General features: G+C 47.3%; 2 protein-coding genes across 10 annotated transcripts in view; one reads left to right on the top strand and one right to left on the bottom strand.

Moving 5' to 3' along the window:
- Window positions 1–20,501, bottom strand: part of GPAT2 (glycerol-3-phosphate acyltransferase 2, mitochondrial) — a 61,848-nt gene that overhangs the window by 6,909 nt on the left and 34,438 nt on the right. The window lies entirely within an intron of this gene.
- LOC115894223 (fumarylacetoacetate hydrolase domain-containing protein 2A) lies at window positions 8,069–18,932 on the top strand. 3 transcript variants are annotated; one of them, XR_004054252.1, is made up of 9 exons: window positions 8,069–8,372; window positions 9,035–9,285; window positions 10,458–10,674; window positions 14,403–14,462; window positions 14,738–14,900; window positions 16,328–16,436; window positions 16,570–16,657; window positions 16,795–16,937; window positions 17,874–18,932. XR_004054252.1 is itself a non-coding variant. In XM_030920759.1 (8 exons), exons 2-8 carry the CDS (start codon window positions 9,041–9,043, stop codon window positions 16,855–16,857), a joined length of 945 nt encoding a protein of 314 aa, XP_030776619.1. In that variant the 5' UTR covers window positions 8,069–8,233; window positions 9,035–9,040; the 3' UTR covers window positions 16,858–17,030. The 3 variants fall into 3 exon arrangements, 2 of the variants coding, with proteins under 2 accessions (XP_030776619.1, XP_030776618.1); XM_030920759.1 differs by lacking the exon at window positions 17,874–18,932 and having other exon boundaries at window positions 8,069–8,233; window positions 16,795–17,030; XM_030920758.1 differs by lacking the exon at window positions 17,874–18,932 and having other exon boundaries at window positions 16,795–17,030.

Here is a 20,501-nt window from a genome sequence, read left to right as displayed (position 1 = left end):
CTGTCTTTGTTGGTGTATTTAGCCCATTGGCACTCAAAATGATTATTGACATTGCTAGAGTAATATCTACCATATCTGTTACTGTTTTTTCTATTTGTTGCCTTGTTATTTGTTCCTCTATTTTTGTCTTCCACTCTTTTTTTTTTTTTTTTGCCTTTTGTTATTTTAATTCAGCATTTTATATGACCAAAAAATAAATAAATTGTCTGCATATTTCTGCTAGGGTCTGAATATGTTCCCCCAAAATTCATATGTTGAAATTTAATCACGAATATAAGAAGTGAGGCCCTTAGGAGGTGATGAAGTTATAAAGGTGGAGCCTTCATTAATGGATTAGTGCTTTAATGAAATAGGTGAGAGGGGGCTGTTCATCTTTTCCACCACACAAGGACACAGCAAGAAGGTACCATCTTGGAAACAGGGAGTGAGCCCTTATCAGACACCAAACCTGCTATTGCCTTGGTCTTGGACTTCCCAGCCTCCAGAACTATGAAAAATTAATTTCTCTTATTTATAAATTATGCAGTCTAAAGTATTTTTTATAGCAGCCCAAATGGATGAAGACAATTTCTTTATAACAAATATTTTTCTTCTTATTTTTTTCACTTCTTTTAGTGTTTTCCTTAGATTTGCAATATACGTCTACAACTAATGCAAGTCCATTTTCAAATACCATATACTACTTCATGGGTTGTACCAAGCACCTTATAATAGCAAAATAATCCCAACTCCTGCCTCCTATCTCTTATATCACTACTGTCATTCATTTCACTTATACATAAGCATACTTAAGTATATATGTTTCTGTGGATATATATACACATATATGAATACATAATTGAATATGTTGTTGCTATTATTATTTTGAACACTGTTATCTGTTAGATCAATTCAGAATTTTAAAAAATAACAGTTTCTGTTTTATCTTCACTCATTCCTTCTTCAGTGCTCTCTTTCTTTATATAGATCCAAGTTTCTGACTTGTATGTTTTTCTTTCTCTTTGAAGAACTTCTTTCAATATTTCTTACAAGACACATGTACTGACAATAAATTCCCTCAATTTTTGTTTGTCTGAGAAAGTCTGTATTTCTTCAGTTTTGAGGAATAATTTTGCAGGGTACAGAATTCCAGGTTGTTTATTTTTTCTCTCTCAGGATGTTAAATATTTCACTTCACACTCTTCTTCTTTGCATGGTTTCTGAGGAGAAGGCAGTTGTTATCCTTCTCTTTGCTCCCTGTAGGTAAGGTGGCTTTTTCCTCTGGCTTTTTTCAATAGTTTTGTTTTGTTTTTGTTTGTTTGTTTGTTTGGAACAGAGTCTCACTCTGTCACCAGGCTGCAGTGCAGTGGTACAATCTCAGCTCACTGCCACCTTCACCTCCTGGGTTCAAGCGATTCTCCTGTCTCCGCCTCCCAAGTAGCTGGGATTACAGGTGCCCACCATTGCGTCCAGCCAATTTTTGTGTTTTTAGTAGTGATGAGGTTTTGCCATGTTGGCCAGGCTGGTCTCGAACTCCTGACCTCAAGTGATATATCCACCTTGGCCTCTGATCAAACTGCCTTGGCCTCCAGTAGTGTTTTATTTATATTTGATTTTTCTAGTTTGAATATGCTGTGCCTGGGTGGGTTATTTTTTTAGCATTTATTCCTGGATCTATGGTTTGGTGCCTGATACTAATTTGGTGAAAATCTCTGTCATCTGTTGTTGTTGTTGATTTATTTAAAAGGTGGTGTCTGGCTATGTTGCTCAGGCTGGAACCTTCCACAGGCGTGATCAGCAAGGGAATTTTGACCTGTTCCATTTCTGACCTGGGCCAATTCACCCCTCCTTAGGCAACCTGGTGGTCCCCCATTCCCCAGAAGACACCATACTAATGCCAAACTTAGTGCAGACACCCAGGCGGCATAGTGCACTACAGCCCAGAACTCCTGTACCAACTCAAGCTCTCATCCTGCCTCAGCCTCCTGAGTAGCTGGGACTACAGGTGTGTGCCACCACATCGATTTATTTATTTTTTGAGACACGGTCTCACTCTGTCACCCAGGCTGAAGTGCAGTGGTGCAGTCATGGCTCACTGCAGACTTGACCTCCCAGGCTTACATGATCCTTTCACCTCACCCCACTGAATAGATGGGACCAGAGGTGTGCACCATGCCCAGCTAATTTTTTCATTTTTCTGTAGAGATGGGGTCTCCCTATGTTGCTCAGGCTATGATTGTTTTAAATATTTTTTCTGTTTCTTTCTCTTTGTTTCTATTCTCTTTCTTGCATCCCCATTATGTGTATGTTATTTATTTATTTATTTATTTATTTATTTATTTATTTATTTATTTATTTTTCCTGTCGTTGTTGCACAGTCCTTGAATAGTCCATTTCACTTTTTCAGTCTCTTTCTTCTTTGCTTTTCTGTCCTGGAAGTTTCTATTGATATATCCTCAAGGTTAGAGAGTCTTTCTTCAACCATGTCTGGTATACTCATGGGCCTATCAAAGGCATTTTTCATCACTATAACAGTGTTGCTGATCTCTAGTGGATTTCCATCTCTCTGCTTAACAGGTTCTTGCATGCTGTCTACTTGATTCATTAGAGCCCTTAGCATATGAGTTGTAGTTGTTTTAAATTCCCAGTCTGATAAGTGTAACACTCCTGCCATATCTGAGTCTGGGTCTGATGCTTGCTCTTTTTCTTCAAACTTTGTGTTTTGCCTTTTAGTATGACTTGTAATTTTTTCTTGATATCAGACATGATGTACTGGGTAAGAGGAACTGCAGTTAGTAGGCCCTTTAATAATGTCGTAGTAAGGTGGCAAAGGGCAGAAGAGTAATCACAGTCCTATGATTAAGGCTCAGCCTTTTAGTGATCCCCTGTCTCTGAAATGTTAACTTCACAAGTTCTTCTTGGTTTTCCCCTTTTGGATGGAACAGGACAGCTAGAACTCTGTATATACCTAAAAAAACAAATAAATATTGAACTTTAGCCAATGTATGCATGTTGAAATGTTTGAGGGGGGCAGGGAAAGTGTACTGATGTCTATAACTCACTTTGAAAGTCATCAAAAGACAAGATGGATTGATAGATAGATGGAAGGATAGATAGACATGTGATAAAGCAACTACAGTAAAATATAAATTTTAAGGTCTAGGTGGTGAGTATACAGGTTTTCATTGTACTTTTCTTTTTCAACTCTTTTGTGTGTTTGAAAATTTCATAATACAATGTTCAAAAAGTTAGCCCTACAGCCTAGGGAAATAGGTCAGGGTCAGTAGGATGAAATTTAATGCCAGTGAAGGGCAAGCTGGTCTCTTCAGATGCAGATGCTGTTTTGCTTAGGTGAAGAATGAGAAAGTCATTTTCTGCCAGCTGTTCATGTACATAAGGAATGGGCTGCACTCAAATGATGTGCTTCTGTAAGAGACGCTGAATTCATAGACGTTTCCATCATCTCTGGACAAGAATTGGGCATACTATCCTACTCCAGACCATTCACATCTTCTTAAGGTGAGATATCCCAGTTTCTACGACACTTTGGCAAACGAGTCGTATGAGTCAGGATGGGGGCTGAGTTTTGCTGCAATAACAAAAGACTCCCAAATCTCAGTGTCATCTCCCTCACATTCCACATCCAATGTGAGTTGGCTGTGGCTCGATCCATGTTGTTTTAACTCTGGGACACAAGCTGACAGAGTCTGGTTTTTATTTAGAGCATTCCATCTAGTAGCAGAGGGAAAAGAGACATGACAAACACAGGCTGGCTTTTACAGAAGCCTTGTAAGGGGTCTATGATGCTCCTACCCCCATAGCGTTGGCCAAAACAGTTCTCATGGCAAGGCCATAGTTCAGCTACATGCAAACACCCCATCCTCCAGCAGGAAGAGGCACAGCTGATGATGACCAAGTCATTGAATCTACCCCAAGGAGATTATCAGAATGATCTGAGGTCTAAGAAAGACAAGGGAACTAGGGGAGAGGTGGCAGAGGAATGACACGCTGGTTTTATTCAAACATTTTAGAAAATGCAGGATAAGATGTGCTCTGCACAGCTCCAGGGGCAAGCGGAGGACATTTCTACCAGCTAGGAGTCACAGGCTTCTGGTTGTCACGGGAAGCACATTCTGACAGGAAGGACTACCCAGCCATAGAGAACACCGAGGGCACGTTGTTACCTGGGCTGCTCAATGCGCCCAGGACAGTGGTGACACTTGAAGACAGTGTTGCCCTCCACTCTCCCCCTCCCCATAAAGTACTGGGCCCAGCCGCCCACACAGCAGTGAGCTCCCTGTCCCTGAAAAAATGTAAGCAGACCCTGGGTGCTCCTGGACAGAGGGCTGTGGATGGAGTCCCTGCATCGCAGGGTGGAGCAAGACCACAGCAAGCCAGAGGAGGGTGTGTCTAGCCCAGGGTACACGCAGGACAGAGCACCTGAGAGGGAGGCTGTGCTCCTTCTTGCTAACATGTGCCCCTCTCAAACTGCCAGGACAACAAAATCACATAATAAGGTTGCTAAGATCTACAGAAAGAATCTTCTATCCATGAAATTGTGAAGAAGGAAAAAGAAATTTGTGCCAGTTTTGCTGTCGCACCTCAAAAGGGCAAAGTTAAGGCTACAGTGTGTGAGAAGTGCTTGGGTAGGGTGGAAAAAGCATGAGATTTGTGAGTGGAAGATGTCAACAGAAACGTATTCTGATTGACAGCAACCGTGTAGCACCAGATTAGCTTCATCTGGATTAACTTTGATCACTGGCAGGTATGTGTAGGAAAAGACATGGCTGATGTAGGGTTTGGCACTATGGCAGTCTCATGCATCCAGTGGGGGTCTTTGAAGACATCCCCCAAGGATACTCTATCCAAAGGAAATAATTCCTCATGTACTCATTTTTAAACGACCTTTCTCACTCTGAATAATTATCTTGATCTAGATCCATGCTGCATCAACAATGTGTCCCTTTTTATTGCTGAGAAGCCTTCCCTAGTGTGGCCACACAGTGTTTACACATTCACCTGTTATTGGAAAACCAGGTGGTTTCCAGTTTGGAGACTTTACAAAAGGCCTGCTGGGAACATTTCTGTATACATCTTTGCATGAGCATTTTTTTTATTTCTCATGTAATTACTATCAAACAAAAATATAAATCTGGATTCTGTAAAAAGAGAATTTATTAAAAAGGATTGTTGTGGGGTGTGGGGGGGACTATTACAGTAGGGAAACGGTCTGACGATATGATCCTCAAGTGTCTCCGAGGTTAGGCAAAGGGCTGATCTTGTATAGGGAGGCTGTCAACGTGGCTACAGAGAACTATTATGGGAAAGTGGGCTGAGCAAGAGGGTCACCATCGAGTAGGTTGTACCCTGCGGACAGCCTGTTCTCAGGAGGGACCCTCAGGAGGGCTGTGGGTTGGCAGAGGCTGCGGTTGGGCCAAAGCTCGGGGGCTTGGAGGAGAGAATCTGAACCAAAGTTTAGTCACAGGTATTTTGTTCTTATTGATCTGTGGGGACAAGCAGTCCAGTTAATCATTTATGATGCCAAGACTGGGAATTTAGAGGGTCTGTGTCTGGCCTGGTCATAGATAAACAAGGGAGCATCTGGGAGGCTCATCCAAGTTATATGGGAAGTCACTGGCTCTCTCCAGTAGGGTGTTTTCTGGAACAAAAGAGTGGAGGGACTCCTTAACCTTCACTATTTCTAGGAGCAAAGGGCTAAGATAAAATTCAGTACTGTCAAGAGTCAGGATTGAAATGGCTAAATCATACGGTAGGTGTATGTTTAACTCTCTTCATACACTGCCAAATGGTTTTCGATCCTGGTGGTACTATTTTATAATCCCATTAGCAGTGTACAGGAATCCCAGGTCCTCCACATTCTTGCCAATACTTTTTATAATCAGTCTTCTTTGTCCATTCTCGTAGGTATAGGTGTGAGAAGGTGTCACATTGTGCTGTAGTTGCATGTCCTTAATGATTAATGATGTTGAGCATCTTTCCACGTCCTAATTTTCTATCTGTGTTATCTTCTTTGGTGAACTGTCTGTTCAAATATTTTGTCCATTTAAAAAACTGAATTGTTGGATTTTATCGATTGATTTTTAAGTGTTCTTTCTATATTCTGGATACAAGTCTTTTATCAAATACAGCCTTTGCACATATTTTCTTCCAGGCTGCACCTTAGCTTTTCAGAAAGCCTTTGGGAGCCATGGCTTAGTGAAACGCTTGTGCCAGGTTCTCCTCAGCACATCCCCCTGATCACAGCCACCCCCATAGGTTCCATTTCTTCTTTCTTTCTTTCTTTCTCTTCTTTCTTTCTTTTCTTTTCTTTCTTTCTTTCTTTTCTTTCTCTTTCTTTCTTATTCTTTCTTTCCTTTCTTTCTTCCTTTCTTTTCTTTCTTTTCTTCTTTTCTTTTCTTTCTTTCTCTTTCTGTCTTTTCTTTTCTTTTCTTTTCTTTTCTTTTCTTTTCTTTTTCTTTCTTTCTTTCTTTTCTTTCTTTCTTTCTTTTTGAGACGGAGTCTCGGTCTGTCGCCCAGGCTGGAGTGCAGTGGCATGATCTGGGCTCACTGCAAGCTCCACCTCCCGGGTTTACAGCATTCTCCTGCCTCAGCCTCCCGAGTAGCTGGGACTACAGGCGCCCGCCACCTCGCCCGGCTAATTTTTTGTATTTTTTAGTAGAGACGGGGTTTCACCGCGTTAGCCAGGATGGTCTCGATCTCCTGATCTCGTGATCTGCCCGTCTCGGCCTCCCAAAGTGCTGGGATTACAGGCTTGAGCCACCGCGCCCGGCCCTTTTTTTTTTTATTTTTAGTAGAGACGGGGTCTCACCGTGTTAGCCAGGATGGTCTCTATCTCCTGACCTCGTCATCTGCCCGCCTCGGCCTCCCAAAGTGCTGGGATTACAGGCGTGAGCCACCGCGCCCAGACATAGGTTCCATTTCTGTATCTGTGGTTACCTTCTGCAAGCTAGGCTGAAGTCCCAAGCTCCAGACCCATGGCTCCGACTGCCCACCGTTCAATGCCCTTTGGACGTCCCATGCAAATTGGAGCTCACCATCCTCTCCCCAGACCTGCTGCTCCTCCAGAAGCCCTGTCTCCATGAACAGCCCTGCACCTACCGGGCTAGAGACCCAGGAGTCGGCCTCGTACCTCCTTCCTTCTCACTTCCACCTCCTGTCATCCAAAGCTGTCAGTTCTTCCTCCTGAACATCTCTAGACACTCACCTTCTCCGCCACCCACCACAGCACCATTGTTCTCACCTGCACCACCCACCCAGACACCTTTCCTTAGACGGGTGGCCAGAGAAAAATTTCTCCAATAGAAGTCGGGCCATGGCACGCCAGTGAGGACCTTCCAGCGGTCTCCTGTGCACTTACACAAGGTCCAGACTCCTTCGTGCGGCAAGTCAAGCTCTTGACGATCCGGTCCTTGAGTAATGTGGGGGCCTCTTGCCCAGAGCCCCTCACATTCTTCAAAGACGGCAGCTGAAGAGCTGAGCTGTGGCTGTCTGTGGAGTTCAGCCGCCGCTCCCTGCACGCCCGCCCCCTGCAGGGGACGGGGCCCCGTTTCCCCACTTCCCCACCTGCGCCCAGCGGTGCTGCTGAGTGGCTGCGAAACGCCGGGCTTTGGGGTCAGGAACACCAGCTCCACTGCTCACCGCCTGTCACTCTGGAAAAACAGCTCTGGCGCCAGGCTCCCCGTAGGTAAAACGGGGGCAGTCATCCCTCCCCTCCTCAACCACACCCGTCAGAATAAGAAGCCACAAATCATTCTCTGCCACCCAGCAACTGCCTCGGTCTCCTCCACCACTTTCCCCACCGATGGGAAGACGGGAACGGCGTCAGGCCCAGAACAGGGACAGACTGGATGAGGCCAGCGAAGAGCACAGGGACAAACGTTCGGGCAGCGCCCACTCTCGGGCTCGGGCAAGTACAGAGTCGCTCCGAGAGCCACCGTCTCCAGAAGATGCGGCAGGCGCCGGGCTGTGCCTGGAGCCGGAACACCCCGGAGCCGCCCGCCCCGCAACGGGCCCGCGCTTCTGGGATTGGCGCCCTGCTGGAGGCCACTGCCTGTGACGTCATCGGACGCGCCCGCTTCTCTCTGGAGTACGCGCCCAGCGGCCCTGGGTTCGCCGCGGCTGTAGTTCCCCGGCTGGCTGCGGTCACTGGTGCCAGTGCTCAGGCGCCCGCCGCCCTTGACCTCCGGCCCCGCGAGCCCTAACTCAGCGCAGGAGGACCGGCCTCCGCCGCCAGGTAGGACGAGCCTGGCTGGGTCAGGCCGGAAGGGTGTCCGTGGCGCGGGTCTCCCGCGGAGCGCAGAACTGGGACCTGACCCCCAGCCGCTTCTGACCACACCGACGGGGGGACCTTTCTGAGCCTCACTAACTGCGGGGTAAGGAGATGGGCATGTGGGAGATTGGGGAACCGGCATGGGTTCCAGGCGAGTGGACGGTGGTTTGGGATCCGACGTGCACACCCATGTCTCAGGCTTTGTTTGATGGAGGCTGCTTTTTCCACCTCATGTCGCCGCCCCTTTGCTTACGGACTCTTGCAGAGTTGGACTGAGCTCTGGCCGTGTGACATAGTGGTTGTTGCAGAAACCCCAGGGCCACTTTCTGACTGGTACCTTGGGCACCTGACGTCATCCCTTCGAGTCTCAGTGTCCCCTTCTGTAAAGGGAGGGCGCGCTACCCGAGGGGACCGCTGTAAGGTTGGAATGAACCTGCATGTGTGTGTCACGTGGGAAGGGAACGGTCAGTGGGGCCTGGGGTTCTCTTGGAGCGCTGGTAACCAGCCTTGTCCCTGAGGCAACAGCCAGAGGGCGCCTCTAGTTTCACCTTATGAAGTATAGCAGGGTAAAATACAAGCCTGGACCACTTCCCATGTGGTATGCAGGGAACCAGGGTAAAATACAAGCCTGGACCACTTCCCGTGTGGTATGCAGGGAATGGCTGATGGGGCAAAGGGCCTTGGGCTATAGTCCTAGGAATTTCAGGGATCCTGATGATGGCTCTGGGATCCTCCGTCTCCTGGATCCTGCGTTTTTCTCTGCAGGCTCTGATGCTGGTGTCTGGTAGAAGAAGGTTGCTCACAGCTCTGCTGCAGGCTCAGAAGTGGCCCTTTCAACCCTCCAGAGACATGAGACTAGTACAGTTCCAGGCACCCCACCTGGTGGGGCCTCACTTGGGCCTGGAAACAGGGAATGGTGGAGGGGTTATCAACCTCAATGCCTTTGACCCCACACTCCCGAAGACGATGACACAGTTCCTAGAGCAGGGAGAGGCCACCCTCTCAGTGGCAAGAAGGTAAGTAAGTGGGCAGCATCGCCCTGAAGCAGCTGCCCTGGTCCCCCCGCACCCTCCCACTGCATTCCTGTTCTGGGAAACAGCACCAGCAGGTAGCTCTTTGGCAAGGGAGCAGAGTAACCCCACCTTTTATTTCTCACCTGTTCTCTTAAAAGATCCTTAGAAATCTTACGTAATAACATCTTCAGTTTTCAGAGGAGAAAACTGAGGCCTAGGGGAGGTGATTAACAATTTCAAGGCCATACATTTGGTGCTGGAACCAGGACTCTCTACTTCATCACACTGCCTCCTCCAGGAAGGAAGTCCTGGACTGACTGACGGGTCTGGGCCAGGGGGTCCTAAAAGGCATCTTATGCAGCCGGGGGAGTGATATAGGCTCCCAGCTCCTACAAGGAGAGAGGACTGCAGGGAGGTTTTCTACAAGACAGTTCCTGGGTTTGGACTAGATTAGGTGAGAGCGTCCCTGAAGCCTGGACCCCTACAGAATCTGGTCTAAGGAGCTGATGAACAATAAATTAAAAACACGTTAAGATGTTGTTTTCATCTATTAAAATGGGAAAAAATACAAATGTTTCACGGCTCACAGTATTAACAGTATGTTCCCATATTGCCATATTCCGCAAAGATTAGAAACCTCCATGTGCCTCATTAGGGACTTGGGTATATCTCTATACAGCAGTAACAGGCAGCCACAAGCAATAAAGAGGACGCCCTCTGTGTATTGTTCCATATTGTTAAGGAGAGATCTCCAAAAGCAGTTGTTTTTGTCAAAAGTGTAAAGATTGGTGCTGTCATGTGCGTACAAAAGGCTGGGAGAAGAATATCCATAGAGTAGCTGCGAAGAGCCAGGGGAACAGGGGAACCAGAAGGGGAACGGGAGACCTTTCTGTGTATTCAAACTGCAGACCTTTCTGTGTATTCCAGTTTGTATCTTTTACATGGATATGAGTTACCTAAGCGGGAGAGGAAATCAAGACTCGAAAAATAAAAGCCCTGCTCTGATATCAAAGGACAATAGCTCGGCTTGATTTTCATACTGACTCTGATGGTTGATAGAGCTAGGAACTATATTTCAAAAAGCAAAACCTATAGCTGCTGCAGGATCTGCCCAGCCTGCCGGGGTTGCTGATCTGTTCCCAGCCAGACCCTCTCACCTGTTGTGGTCTCTACAGAGCCTTGGCTGCCCAGTTGCCAGTCCTGCCACGGTCGGAGGTAACCTTCCTGGCTCCAGTCACACGGCCAGATAAGGTGGTGTGTGTGGGCATGAATTATGTGGACCACTGCAAAGAACAGAACGTGCCCGTGCCCAAGGAGCCCATCATCTTCAGCAAGTTTGCCAGCTCCATCGTGGGGCCCTATGATGAGGTGGTCCTCCCACCAGAGAGCCAGGTCAGTGCCTCCCCACGCCCTCCCTAGTCAGTGGGCCATCGCAAGGGCGTTCTGAGCTCGGTACTCAGCCTGCTGGAGCCAGCTCTTGCTCAATAGTGCATTCAGCAGAAACTAGGGGATTATACGCTCAGTCATAACGGTGGCCTTGGAAAAAAAAAGTTAATGTGCATGTTTTCCTGATTACAAAAGCGATACACCTTCACTGTAGGTAAAATGGAGACAAACATTTAAAAATTACGTCACCCATAATCCCATGCCCAGGGCTTCCAATATTAGTGTTTTTCTGTCTATCTTCCCAGTGTTCTCCACTCCTGTATATGTTTATACTGTACATACACTTCTCTTTTACTTAAGACTCCATCAGGAGCATTTTCTCGTGACATTAAATATTCTCCGTGACATATTTAGGGTACCATGGAGTTTGTTATATAGGTTAGTTTACTCCCGATTACCTTATTGCTGGATACTGTTTCTAGTTTTCAGCTTCTATAAATAAATGTTGCAATAGACATCCTTATGTAGAAAAGGCTTTGCATGTCCATTAATACATTATTATTTCCTTTGAATAAACCCTTAGAATTTAAATATGTCAGAGTATAGGCAGTATTTCAAAACTTTTGAAAAATTCTGCCAACTGGCCTTTTAAAAGATCGTAAAAGCAACTCACACATCCACTAGTAGTGTATATACCCTTATTAACACTGGTTACTTTTTCTCTCTGATTTTTGTTTTAGAAATGTCTTGGAAATTTTAGAAAAGCTGGGAAAGTAATACAGTGAACGTCCAGATAACTTTTCCACCTTATTTCATTGTAAACATTTGGCTATATTTCCTTTTTCTCCCTGGCCTTCTCCCTGCCCTCCACATGGCAAACGTACACTTTTTTTTTTTTTTTGCAGGGGGTGGGGTGAAGGAGACCTTTTAAAATACATTGGGAATATTAAGACAATTTAGTCAGAAAAACTTAAGTAGGCATCTCCTAAGAATAAAGACAGTGGCTTGCATGACCATCCCACCATTATCACTACCAAGAAAATTAACTTGAATAATATTTAATATAAAATCCAGTTGCCCTAATTCCCAATCAGAAGTACTGCTGACTGCCCCAAAGGTAACTTTTAATTTGCTTACTTTTTTATTGCTCCTTGATCAACCAAGGCCACACACTGTATTCAGTTTTATCTCTTTAGTGGTTTCAATCTAGGACAGGGTTCCGTAGACCTTTTCTTAAAGGGCTGTGTTGGTCTGTTCTCACACTGCTGATAGACATACCTGAGACTGGGCAATTTACAAAAAAAAAAAAGGTTTAATTAGACTTACACTTCCACGTGGCTAGGGAAGCCTCAAAATCATGGCAGAAGGCAAAGAGGAGCAAGTCACATCTTACATGGATAGCAGCAGGCAGAAAAGAGCTTGTGCAGAGAGACTCCCATTTTTAAAACCGTCAGATCTCGTGAGACCCATTCACTGTCATGAGAACAGCGCAGGAAAGACCCGCCCCCAGGATTCAGTCATCTCCCACTGGGCCCTCCCCCAACATGTTGGAATTATGGGAGCTACAAGATGAGATTTGGGTAGGGACACAGCTAAACCATATCAAGGGCCAATTAGTAAATATTAGGCTTTGAGTGTCAGATGGTCTCTTTTGCAGCAATTCAACTCTGCTGTTGTAGTGTGACAACCACCAGGGATGATACAGAAATGAATGGTGGGTTTCCAATCAAACTGTTATAGGAGATGGTGAGCTGGCCATAGTTTGCCAACTCCTGATCTCAAACACGCTCCCTGCCCTTTCCTTGAAGAATCCAGTTGTCTCATAGCATGTTTCACACCCTGGGTTTGTCTGGTTGTTTCTTCATGATTAGTGTCAGCGTAAGCATTTTTATCAAGAGGTCTACAAAGATGTTACAGATTTCCCATTGCATCCCACTGGGAGGTTCATGTCAGTGGTCCCAGAATTTGACCACTTGGTTTAGCTGACATTCACTAGGTCCCTCCATTGTGAAGATGCATTTCTATTTTTGTAATTAATAAGCAGTCTGTGAGTGGTAGTTTGAGATCACATAACTATCTTACTGCCCCGTAGCTTCTCATCCAGCGATCCTGTAGTCATCCTGACTGAATCCATTATTGCATTGGGGGTTAGAGAAAAATGACCTTTTTTTTTTTTTTTTTTTTTTTTTTTGAGACAGAGTCTCGCTCTGTTGTGCAGGTTGGAGTGCAGTGGCATGATCTCAGCTCACTGCAACCCCTGCCTCCTGGGTTCAAGTGATTCTCCTGCCTTGGCATCTCGAGTAGCTGGGATTACAGGTGTGTACCACCACACCTGGCTAATTTTTGTATTTTTAGTAGAGACAGTGTTTCACCATGTTGGCCAGGCTGGTCTTGAACTCCTCACCTCAGGTGATCCACCCGCCTCGGCCTCCCGCAGTGCAGGGATTACAGCCGTGAGCCACCACGCCCGGCCAAGATCAATGACTCTTCTCAATCATGCTTTCTGTTTTTATTGGCTGGCATTCTTCTATGAAGAAAAGCTGCCTCTCCTCTTTTTATTCCTGTGTCTTCAGTATCACTGTGAATTCATGATTTTTGTTTTTACTCAATTGTTTGTAATTCGTCATTTACATTCTTTAGGTGACTTCAGTTTGGCCAGTGAGGGGCCTTCAAGTTGACTCCATTCCCGTCACTTTTTGTATATCCTAGCTTTTTGACCAAGATGTTCTAGGCTTATCATGTACTGTCTTGGACCTGGAATTAGCCATTTCCCCGAGGAACCTGGTGCTTCTTCTTTTTTTTTTTTTTTTTTTGAGGCGGAGTTTCGCTCTGTTGCCCAGGCTGGAGTGCAGTGGTGGGATCTCAGCTCACTGCAAGCTCCGCCTCCCGGGTTCACGCCATTCTCCTGCCTCAGCCTCCCAAGTAGCTGGGACTACAGGCGCCCGCCACCACGCCCAGCTAGTTTTTTGTATTTTTTGGTAGAGATGGGGTTTCACCGTGTTAGCCAGGATGGTCTCGATCTCCTGACTTCGTGATCCGCCCGTCTCGGCCTCCCAAAGTGCTGGGATTACAGGCTTGAGCCACTGCGCCTGGCCCCGGTGCTTCTTAATGGGGAGTGGTATTAGAGACCAACATCTAGGTGTCAGGTGTACTCATACCAACTGGTTATCATCAGAAAGAGCTGCCAATTTTAAAGGCCAAATTATATCTATTTTGTAGTTGTATTTTATGGATTATGGGAGAGGCTGAGCATATTTCATGTTGTCTGGCCATGTCCATTACCTATTTGTGAATTGCTTACTCAAGTCCTTTGTGGGATGTCAATCTTTTTCTTACTAAAGTGAGTTAATAACATTACAGCATTTAGAATAGTGCCTGACACACAGGAAGGTTATGTATTGCTAGAGGATATTACTTCGTATTTATTCTTTGTTAAAAGTATCCAGAGTAACTTTTAAACTCAGTGCGCTGGACACGTTCCTCTTCTGCAGTCACAGTGGGGAGAGGACCTGTGCCTGCATCCCGTGATGCTCTCTGCCACTGCCCAAAATGTATGAGTCTACAAGCCACACCTCCCTTGTCATTCACTTGGCTCTGCTTCGTGGTGATGGCAAACGTGCTGGCACCCAAGCCCTAATGACAAAGGTCCACGCCCTTCAGCACCGTGTGCAGCCTCAGCATGGACAGTGGGCCCCGAAGCCACTGCAGCTCACTGTTCCTCTCCCACCCTACAGGAAGTAGATTGGGAAGTGGAGCTGGCCGTGGTCATTGGAAAGAAAGGCAAGCACATCAAGGTGAGGTGGAAAGTTGGGCTCCCAGGCCAGAGTGTAGCAGAGGCCCCAGCTCCTGCCTCTCCCAGTGCTGACCTCGCTCACCAACACACAGTGCCAGCTGTCCCTGACCCTGGGAAGCGGTCAGCCTCCTTGCTCCCTGACACTGCCTTGCCCTTCACCCACCTTTGGCTGGCTCTGGCCATTAACACGGGATAACAGCTTAGAGATCCTTTGCCATAGGTGTTGGTGTCACCCATGATCTAACCTCCTGTATGGCCACATCCCCTGCCCCATAGGCCACAGATGCCATGGCCCACGTGGCCGGCTTCACTGTGGCTCATGACGTGAGTGCTCGTGACTGGCAAATGAGACGCAATGGGAAACAGTGGCTGCTGGGGAAAACCTTCGACACCTTCTGCCCTCTGGGCCCTGCCTTGGTGACCAAGGACAGTGTAGCAGGTAGGTCCCTGGTCCCTGCCCCCTTATACCTACCATTGCACAGATGAACAGTGCTCCAGGGAGGAGCGTGGGTTCAGGTACATGCGGCACCTGCCCTCCCTGGCCACCCTTTCACTGCTGACTCCACACAGGGCAAGTCTCTTATCCTCAGCCATGAGTTCTCCCATGGGCTTCCTTCCCAAGGTCCCTAGAGGGAACACAACTGCAGAGGATGTGAAACTGCATGAAGTAAATGACAAACAACACTGAGCTGATGGGTGGATCAGGCTTCCCGTGGCTGCCACCATCTGAAACAATCTAAGTTGAGCATCATGGAGCATAGTTATCACAAGGCCCTGGCATCTTCCACAGTACAGGAGACGACAGCCAGTGTGACTCACCCAGCCATTGTGGAAACAGAACAGCACTGACCACACACAGTGAGGAGACAGCGCCAGGACGGGGGCAGTGCCCCAGAGGGCAGAGCGCAGCCTCTTAACACAGCCGCCCACAACTGTGGTGGAGGTGGTGCACGGGGGGGTGTCCATGTGGGCCAGCCATGCCAGGATGCCAAAGACCCCATTATCTCACAGCACCCCATGCAGAGTCCGCAGGAAAGTTAAATTGTGTTTCAGCTGCTCTACTTAAGGGGAGTAGAACACTAAGACCACCACCAACAGTTGAAAGTGCTGGTTAGCCAGGATATTCTTACACTAATCCATCCCCTGCCAGCATCCAGTACATGAGGCCTCACTCTCCTGGCTAGAACCATTACCTCACTGCTTTGTAGATGCTAAGTCTTTTTTTTTTTTTTCTTTTGGAATGGTCTTACTGTGTCATCCAGGCTGGAGTGCAGTGGCCCAATCTCAGCTCACTGAAGCCTCAATATCCAGGGTTCAAGCGATCCTCCCACCTCAGCCTCCTGAGTAGCTGGGACTACAGGCATGCATCACCACATCTGCCTGTTTTTATTATTTTTTATAGAGACAAGCACTCACTGCGTTCCCCAGGCTGGTTTTGAACTCCTGAGCTTAATCAGTTCTCACATGCCTTGGCCTCCCAGAGTGCTGTAATTACAGGCATGAGCACCAGGCTTGGCCCTGCCCAGGCGGCATTTTTGTATCTACAGGTGTCATCCTATGCTGTAGACAGATGCCCTTTTTTTTCAAGGCAAAAACCCGAGCCATTTTTCTCTCCCTCTTCAGAGTCTGGAACATCCTCTCAACTCATCCCTGTGACTACTGCCTGGTGCTCTTGGTGGGGATGCAGGGAGGCCTGAAAAGGCCAATGTCTATACTGAAAGTTCTAACGTAGAGCACTGAGTCAATGTGGGCACAAAGCCCTTTCACCTGGCAAGTCACAAAGCTCCGCTACGGTTGTGTTTGTGAAATACTGGGGGGTTTGAGGGGGAAAAGGGATAACCCCAAGGTACCATCTTTGCATTTCAGATCCACACAACTTAAAGATCTGCTGCCGAGTGAACGGGGAAGTAGTCCAGAGCAGCAACACCAACCAGATGGTATTCAAGACGGAGGACCTGATAGCCTGGGTCTCCCAGTGAGTGCCAGGGCCTGTCCTGCCAGTCCCACTCCATCCACCCACATGTGGAGGCTGAGCTGAGCCCTCCACCCTTGGCTGTGGCCACCTCAGCCAGCCCCTGGTCTCACCGGGTCCTTTTGCTTTGCTCCAGGTTTGTCACCTTTTACCCAGGGGATGTCATCCTGACTGGGACCCCCCCAGGTGTCGGTGTATTCAGGAAACCTCCTGTGTTTCTCAAGGTAGGTTAGCGAAAAGGAAAGAGAGCAAGGGCCCGAAGGCCTGGCAGGCTTGGCTCAGACTTGAGAAGTACAGGCTTGTGTGGATGTGCGTGTGTCTGACGGAAGGGCTGACACCCTCATGGCCTGCTCTGTTGCAGAAGGGGGATGAAGTCCAGTGTGAGATTGAAGAACTAGGTGTCATCATCAACAAGGTGGTGTGATGGCTCCTGCACAGGCCCTGGACATAGGATGGGGGCATCTGCTCCCACTCAGCCTAGCCCAGGGAAAGGCCCAGTGACAGGTATGGGCAGGTGCCAGCCCTGCAAGCCGCCTCTTCTGGGTAGAGGGAGAAGGACAGAGCTCTCTTCAATAAATTTGTCAGGCCAGAGCAGCAGCTTGGCTTCTGCTGTTTGTCTTCTTTTGGGCTTTGTTTCATGGGACAAGTCGGGGCATTTTGTGGGACTGGGGAAGAAGAGAGCAAATACACACGCATATGCCAAAAAGATACTCCTGGGCTTGGGAAAAGACAACCTGTCTGGTCCCCTTGTTTATCACATCAAAGGAGGGAGAAAGCAAGAGATGGCAAGGGACAATCAAGCCTCAATGATTATATTTATAGACCAGCTAAGGGTTTGCAGCCTCCTCTCCGTCTTGCGTCTTCTGGCTCTAGGACACAGCTGTGTTGTGTGGCTGAGAAGTCTCGGCACAGGCTCCTTCTCACAGTTCTAGCTACAAATGAATTGCCGGATGAACTGTTCTAGTTTTTCCTGATTCTCCCGGCTGGCAAAAGTAGGGGACAGGTGGAGCCTGGGGCCTGCAGGGCTCGGCATCTGCTGCAGAACCTGGGCCATGAAAGATGGGCCATGAGTACCCTCAACACAGAGACTGTGTCCACCGGGCCCAGGGCCAAGCCTGTCCCCCAGAAACCTGCCGTGAGACCTCTGGCCCCTTCGACCTCAGTGTTTGTGCAAAAGCTGCCTCAAAGCAGCCCTAATACCCCACCTAGAAGGATGAACCAGTGATTTGGGAGACCAAGAGGCAGGAAACCATCCCATCTTCTCCAACCCATCACCACGTCTGTTGCTGGAAGACACCAAGTAAATCCCAGGGTCTTAATGAGACACCATCAGGCCAGCCCTGTGGGGTGATGGGCACATAGCTGGGTTTCCCTGAGCCACGCTATCGGGGTGGGAACAGGGGGACAGAAGATGGTGACACAGGCTCCTCTCACCCCTAGGTCTCTGAAGGTCCAGATAGCACTGATGGCGAGCTTTGGGTCCGCACACTCTGGAGAGGAGAGAGAGGTGAAGGCTCTAGGTAGGGAGGACAGGGAGCCATTGGGCACAGGATTCTCTCCTCCTGTGTAAAGCAGCAGCCCAGGGAGGGATAGAGCTCAGACTGGACAGAAGACCCTCTGAACTCTGCAGCGCTCCTTCTAGAGTTGGGTTGTCACTGTCCGGCAGGGGGCAGCAACCACCAGCAAACACCCCTGCCTCCAGGAGCCTGGGCTGACTGGCTGGGACTCACCAAAGATCCCTTCTTCCTGGGCGGTGGCCTGGAGGAACTGGAACAGCTGCTCTGTGTAGCCCGACTCTGCAGAAAAGAGAAGACCTAGACCTGGCGCCCTACACCGACAGCCTGCCTCGAGGACTGCAAGGGAACAAGGGCCTCACCAGTATCGGGCAGCTGGCCCTGGTGGAGGAAGGCGGCAGCCTGTGCAAAGGCCTTGAGCAGTGGGCTGAGCAGGCGGCAGAGGAAGAGAAAGAAGTCTGGGCAGTGTGACTGCTGGCTGAGCTGGGGGGGACAGGCCGGGGTGAGCGCAGCTCCCTACCACCTCCCTCCAGGGGCGGCTTCTTGAAACACACCCTGAAGTACCGGCCCTCAGCCTCTTCAAAGTCATCACTGTCACTATCAGTAAAGTCCCCACTTGGTTTCCACAGCAGCTTCCTGCTCAGTCGCTGTCGCCCTGTGTCACAGGCTGACCGGGAGCCTGGGGTCTAGGGGCCATGGAGCCATAGTTCTCTGACAGGCTGGTCAGGGATCAACCCTATACCCCCAGACCAGGTACATGCCGGTGAATCCAGTAAAAGCAGACCTAGAGGCCCAAGAGCTTGCTATGCAGAAGCTTTTTAACTTGATGTGCTCCCATTAGTCCAATTTTGCTTTGGCTGCCTCTGTTTGTAGGGTAGTGCTAAATAAATTTTTGAGCAAAGTGTAGTGGCTCGTGCCTGTAATCCCAGTGCTTTGTGACACTTACAGGGGTGGATTGCTTGAGGCCAGGAGTTCAAGATGAGTCTGACCAACATGGTGAAACCTTGGCTCTACTAAAAATACAAACATTACTGGGGCATGGTGGCACACACCTATTATACCAGCTACTTGGGAGGCTGAGATGCGAGAAAGGCTTGAACCCAGGAGGTGGAAGTTGCAGTGGGCAGACAATACACCACTGTACTGCAGCCTGGGTGATAGAGCAAGACTCTGTCAGAAGGAAAGAAGGAGAAAAGGAAGGCAGGAAGGCAGGAAAGCATTTTTGCCCTGAATAATGTCCTGGAGATTTTCCCCAATGATTTCTTGTAGTAATTTCATAGTTCAATATTTTAAGTCTTTAAACACTTTTGATTTGATTTTACATATGGCAAGATACAGAAGTCTAGGATTTAGTTTCATTCTTCTTCATATGGAAATCTAGTTTTCTCAGCACCATATACTGAAGAGACTGTCTTTTCCCCAGTATGTGTTCTTGGTATCTTTGTTGAAAATGAGTTCACTGTAGGTGTGTGGATTTGTTTCTAGGTTCTCTATTCTGTTCCATTGGTCTATGTGTCTGTCATTATGCCAGTACCATGCTGCTTTAGTTACTATAGCTCTGTAGTATAATTTGAAGTCAAGTAATGTGATTCCTCCAGTTTTGTTATTTTGGCTTAGGATAGCTTTATCTATACTGGGTCTTTTCGGGTTCCATATAAATTTTAGGATTTTTTTTTCTATTTATGTGAAGAATGTCATTGGTATTTTGATGGGGATTGCATTGAATCTGTAGGCTGCTTTGAGTATTATGGACATTTTAACAATATTGATTCTTCTGATCCATGATCCTGGAATTTCATTCCATTATTGGATGTCCTCTTCAATTTCTTTCATCAGTGTTTCATAGTTTTTGTTATTGAGATCTTTCACTTATCTGGCTAATTCCTAGGTGTTTGATCTTATTTGTGGCTATTGTAAATGGGATTACTCTTTTAATTTCTTTTTCAAATTGTTCACTGTTGGCATCTAGAAATGCTACTGATTTTTCTATGTTGGTTTTGTATCCTGTAACTTTACTGAATTTATTTATCAGTTCTAATGTTTTTTTGTGTGGAATCTTTAGGGTTTTTTCAAATACAAGATCATATCATCTGCAGACAAGGATAATTTGACTTCTTCTTTTCCAATTTGCATGCCCTTTATTTCTTTCTCTTGTCTGATTACTCTAGCCAGGACTTCCAGTCCTATGTTGAATCAACAGTGGTAAAAGTGGGCATCTGTGTTGTGTTCCAGATCTTAGAGGGAAGGCTTTCAGTTTTTCCCCATTCAGTGTGATACTAGCTGAATGGTATCGTGTTTTAATTTCAAGTTCCACTTGTTCATTGTAGGTATCTAGGAACGTGATTGAGTTTGTACATTAACCTTGTATCCTGCAACCTTGGTATAATTACTTATTAATTTTCTAATTTTAAATTTTCTTTTTTTCTTTCTTTTCTTTTTTTTTCTGAGACAGAGCCTCACTCTGTAACCTAGGCCAGAGGAAGTGGTGTGATCTAGGCTCACTGCAAACTCCGCCTCCCGGGCTCATGCGATTCTTCCACCTCAGCCTCCCAAG

Source organism: Rhinopithecus roxellana, chromosome 17, assembly GCF_007565055.1.
Source record: "Rhinopithecus roxellana isolate Shanxi Qingling chromosome 17, ASM756505v1, whole genome shotgun sequence".
In the NCBI taxonomy this organism is placed as follows: Eukaryota; Metazoa; Chordata; class Mammalia; order Primates; family Cercopithecidae; genus Rhinopithecus; species Rhinopithecus roxellana.
The sequence above is the reverse complement of the archived record's forward strand: the minus strand, read 5'-3'. Positions and strand labels throughout refer to the sequence as shown.

Bases quoted from the DNA above. Each gene is read 5' to 3' on its own strand.
- LOC115894223 (XM_030920759.1), top strand. From the start codon at position 9,041: ATGCTGGTGTCTGGTAGAAGAAGGTTGCTCACAGCTCTGCTGCAGGCT. The intron at 10,675-14,402 runs GTCAGTGCCTCC...CCCACCCTACAG, and splicing joins TCCTCCCACCAGAGAGCCAG to GAAGTAGATTGGGAAGTGGA. The intron at 16,658-16,794 runs GTAGGTTAGCGA...GCTCTGTTGCAG, and splicing joins AACCTCCTGTGTTTCTCAAG to AAGGGGGATGAAGTCCAGTG.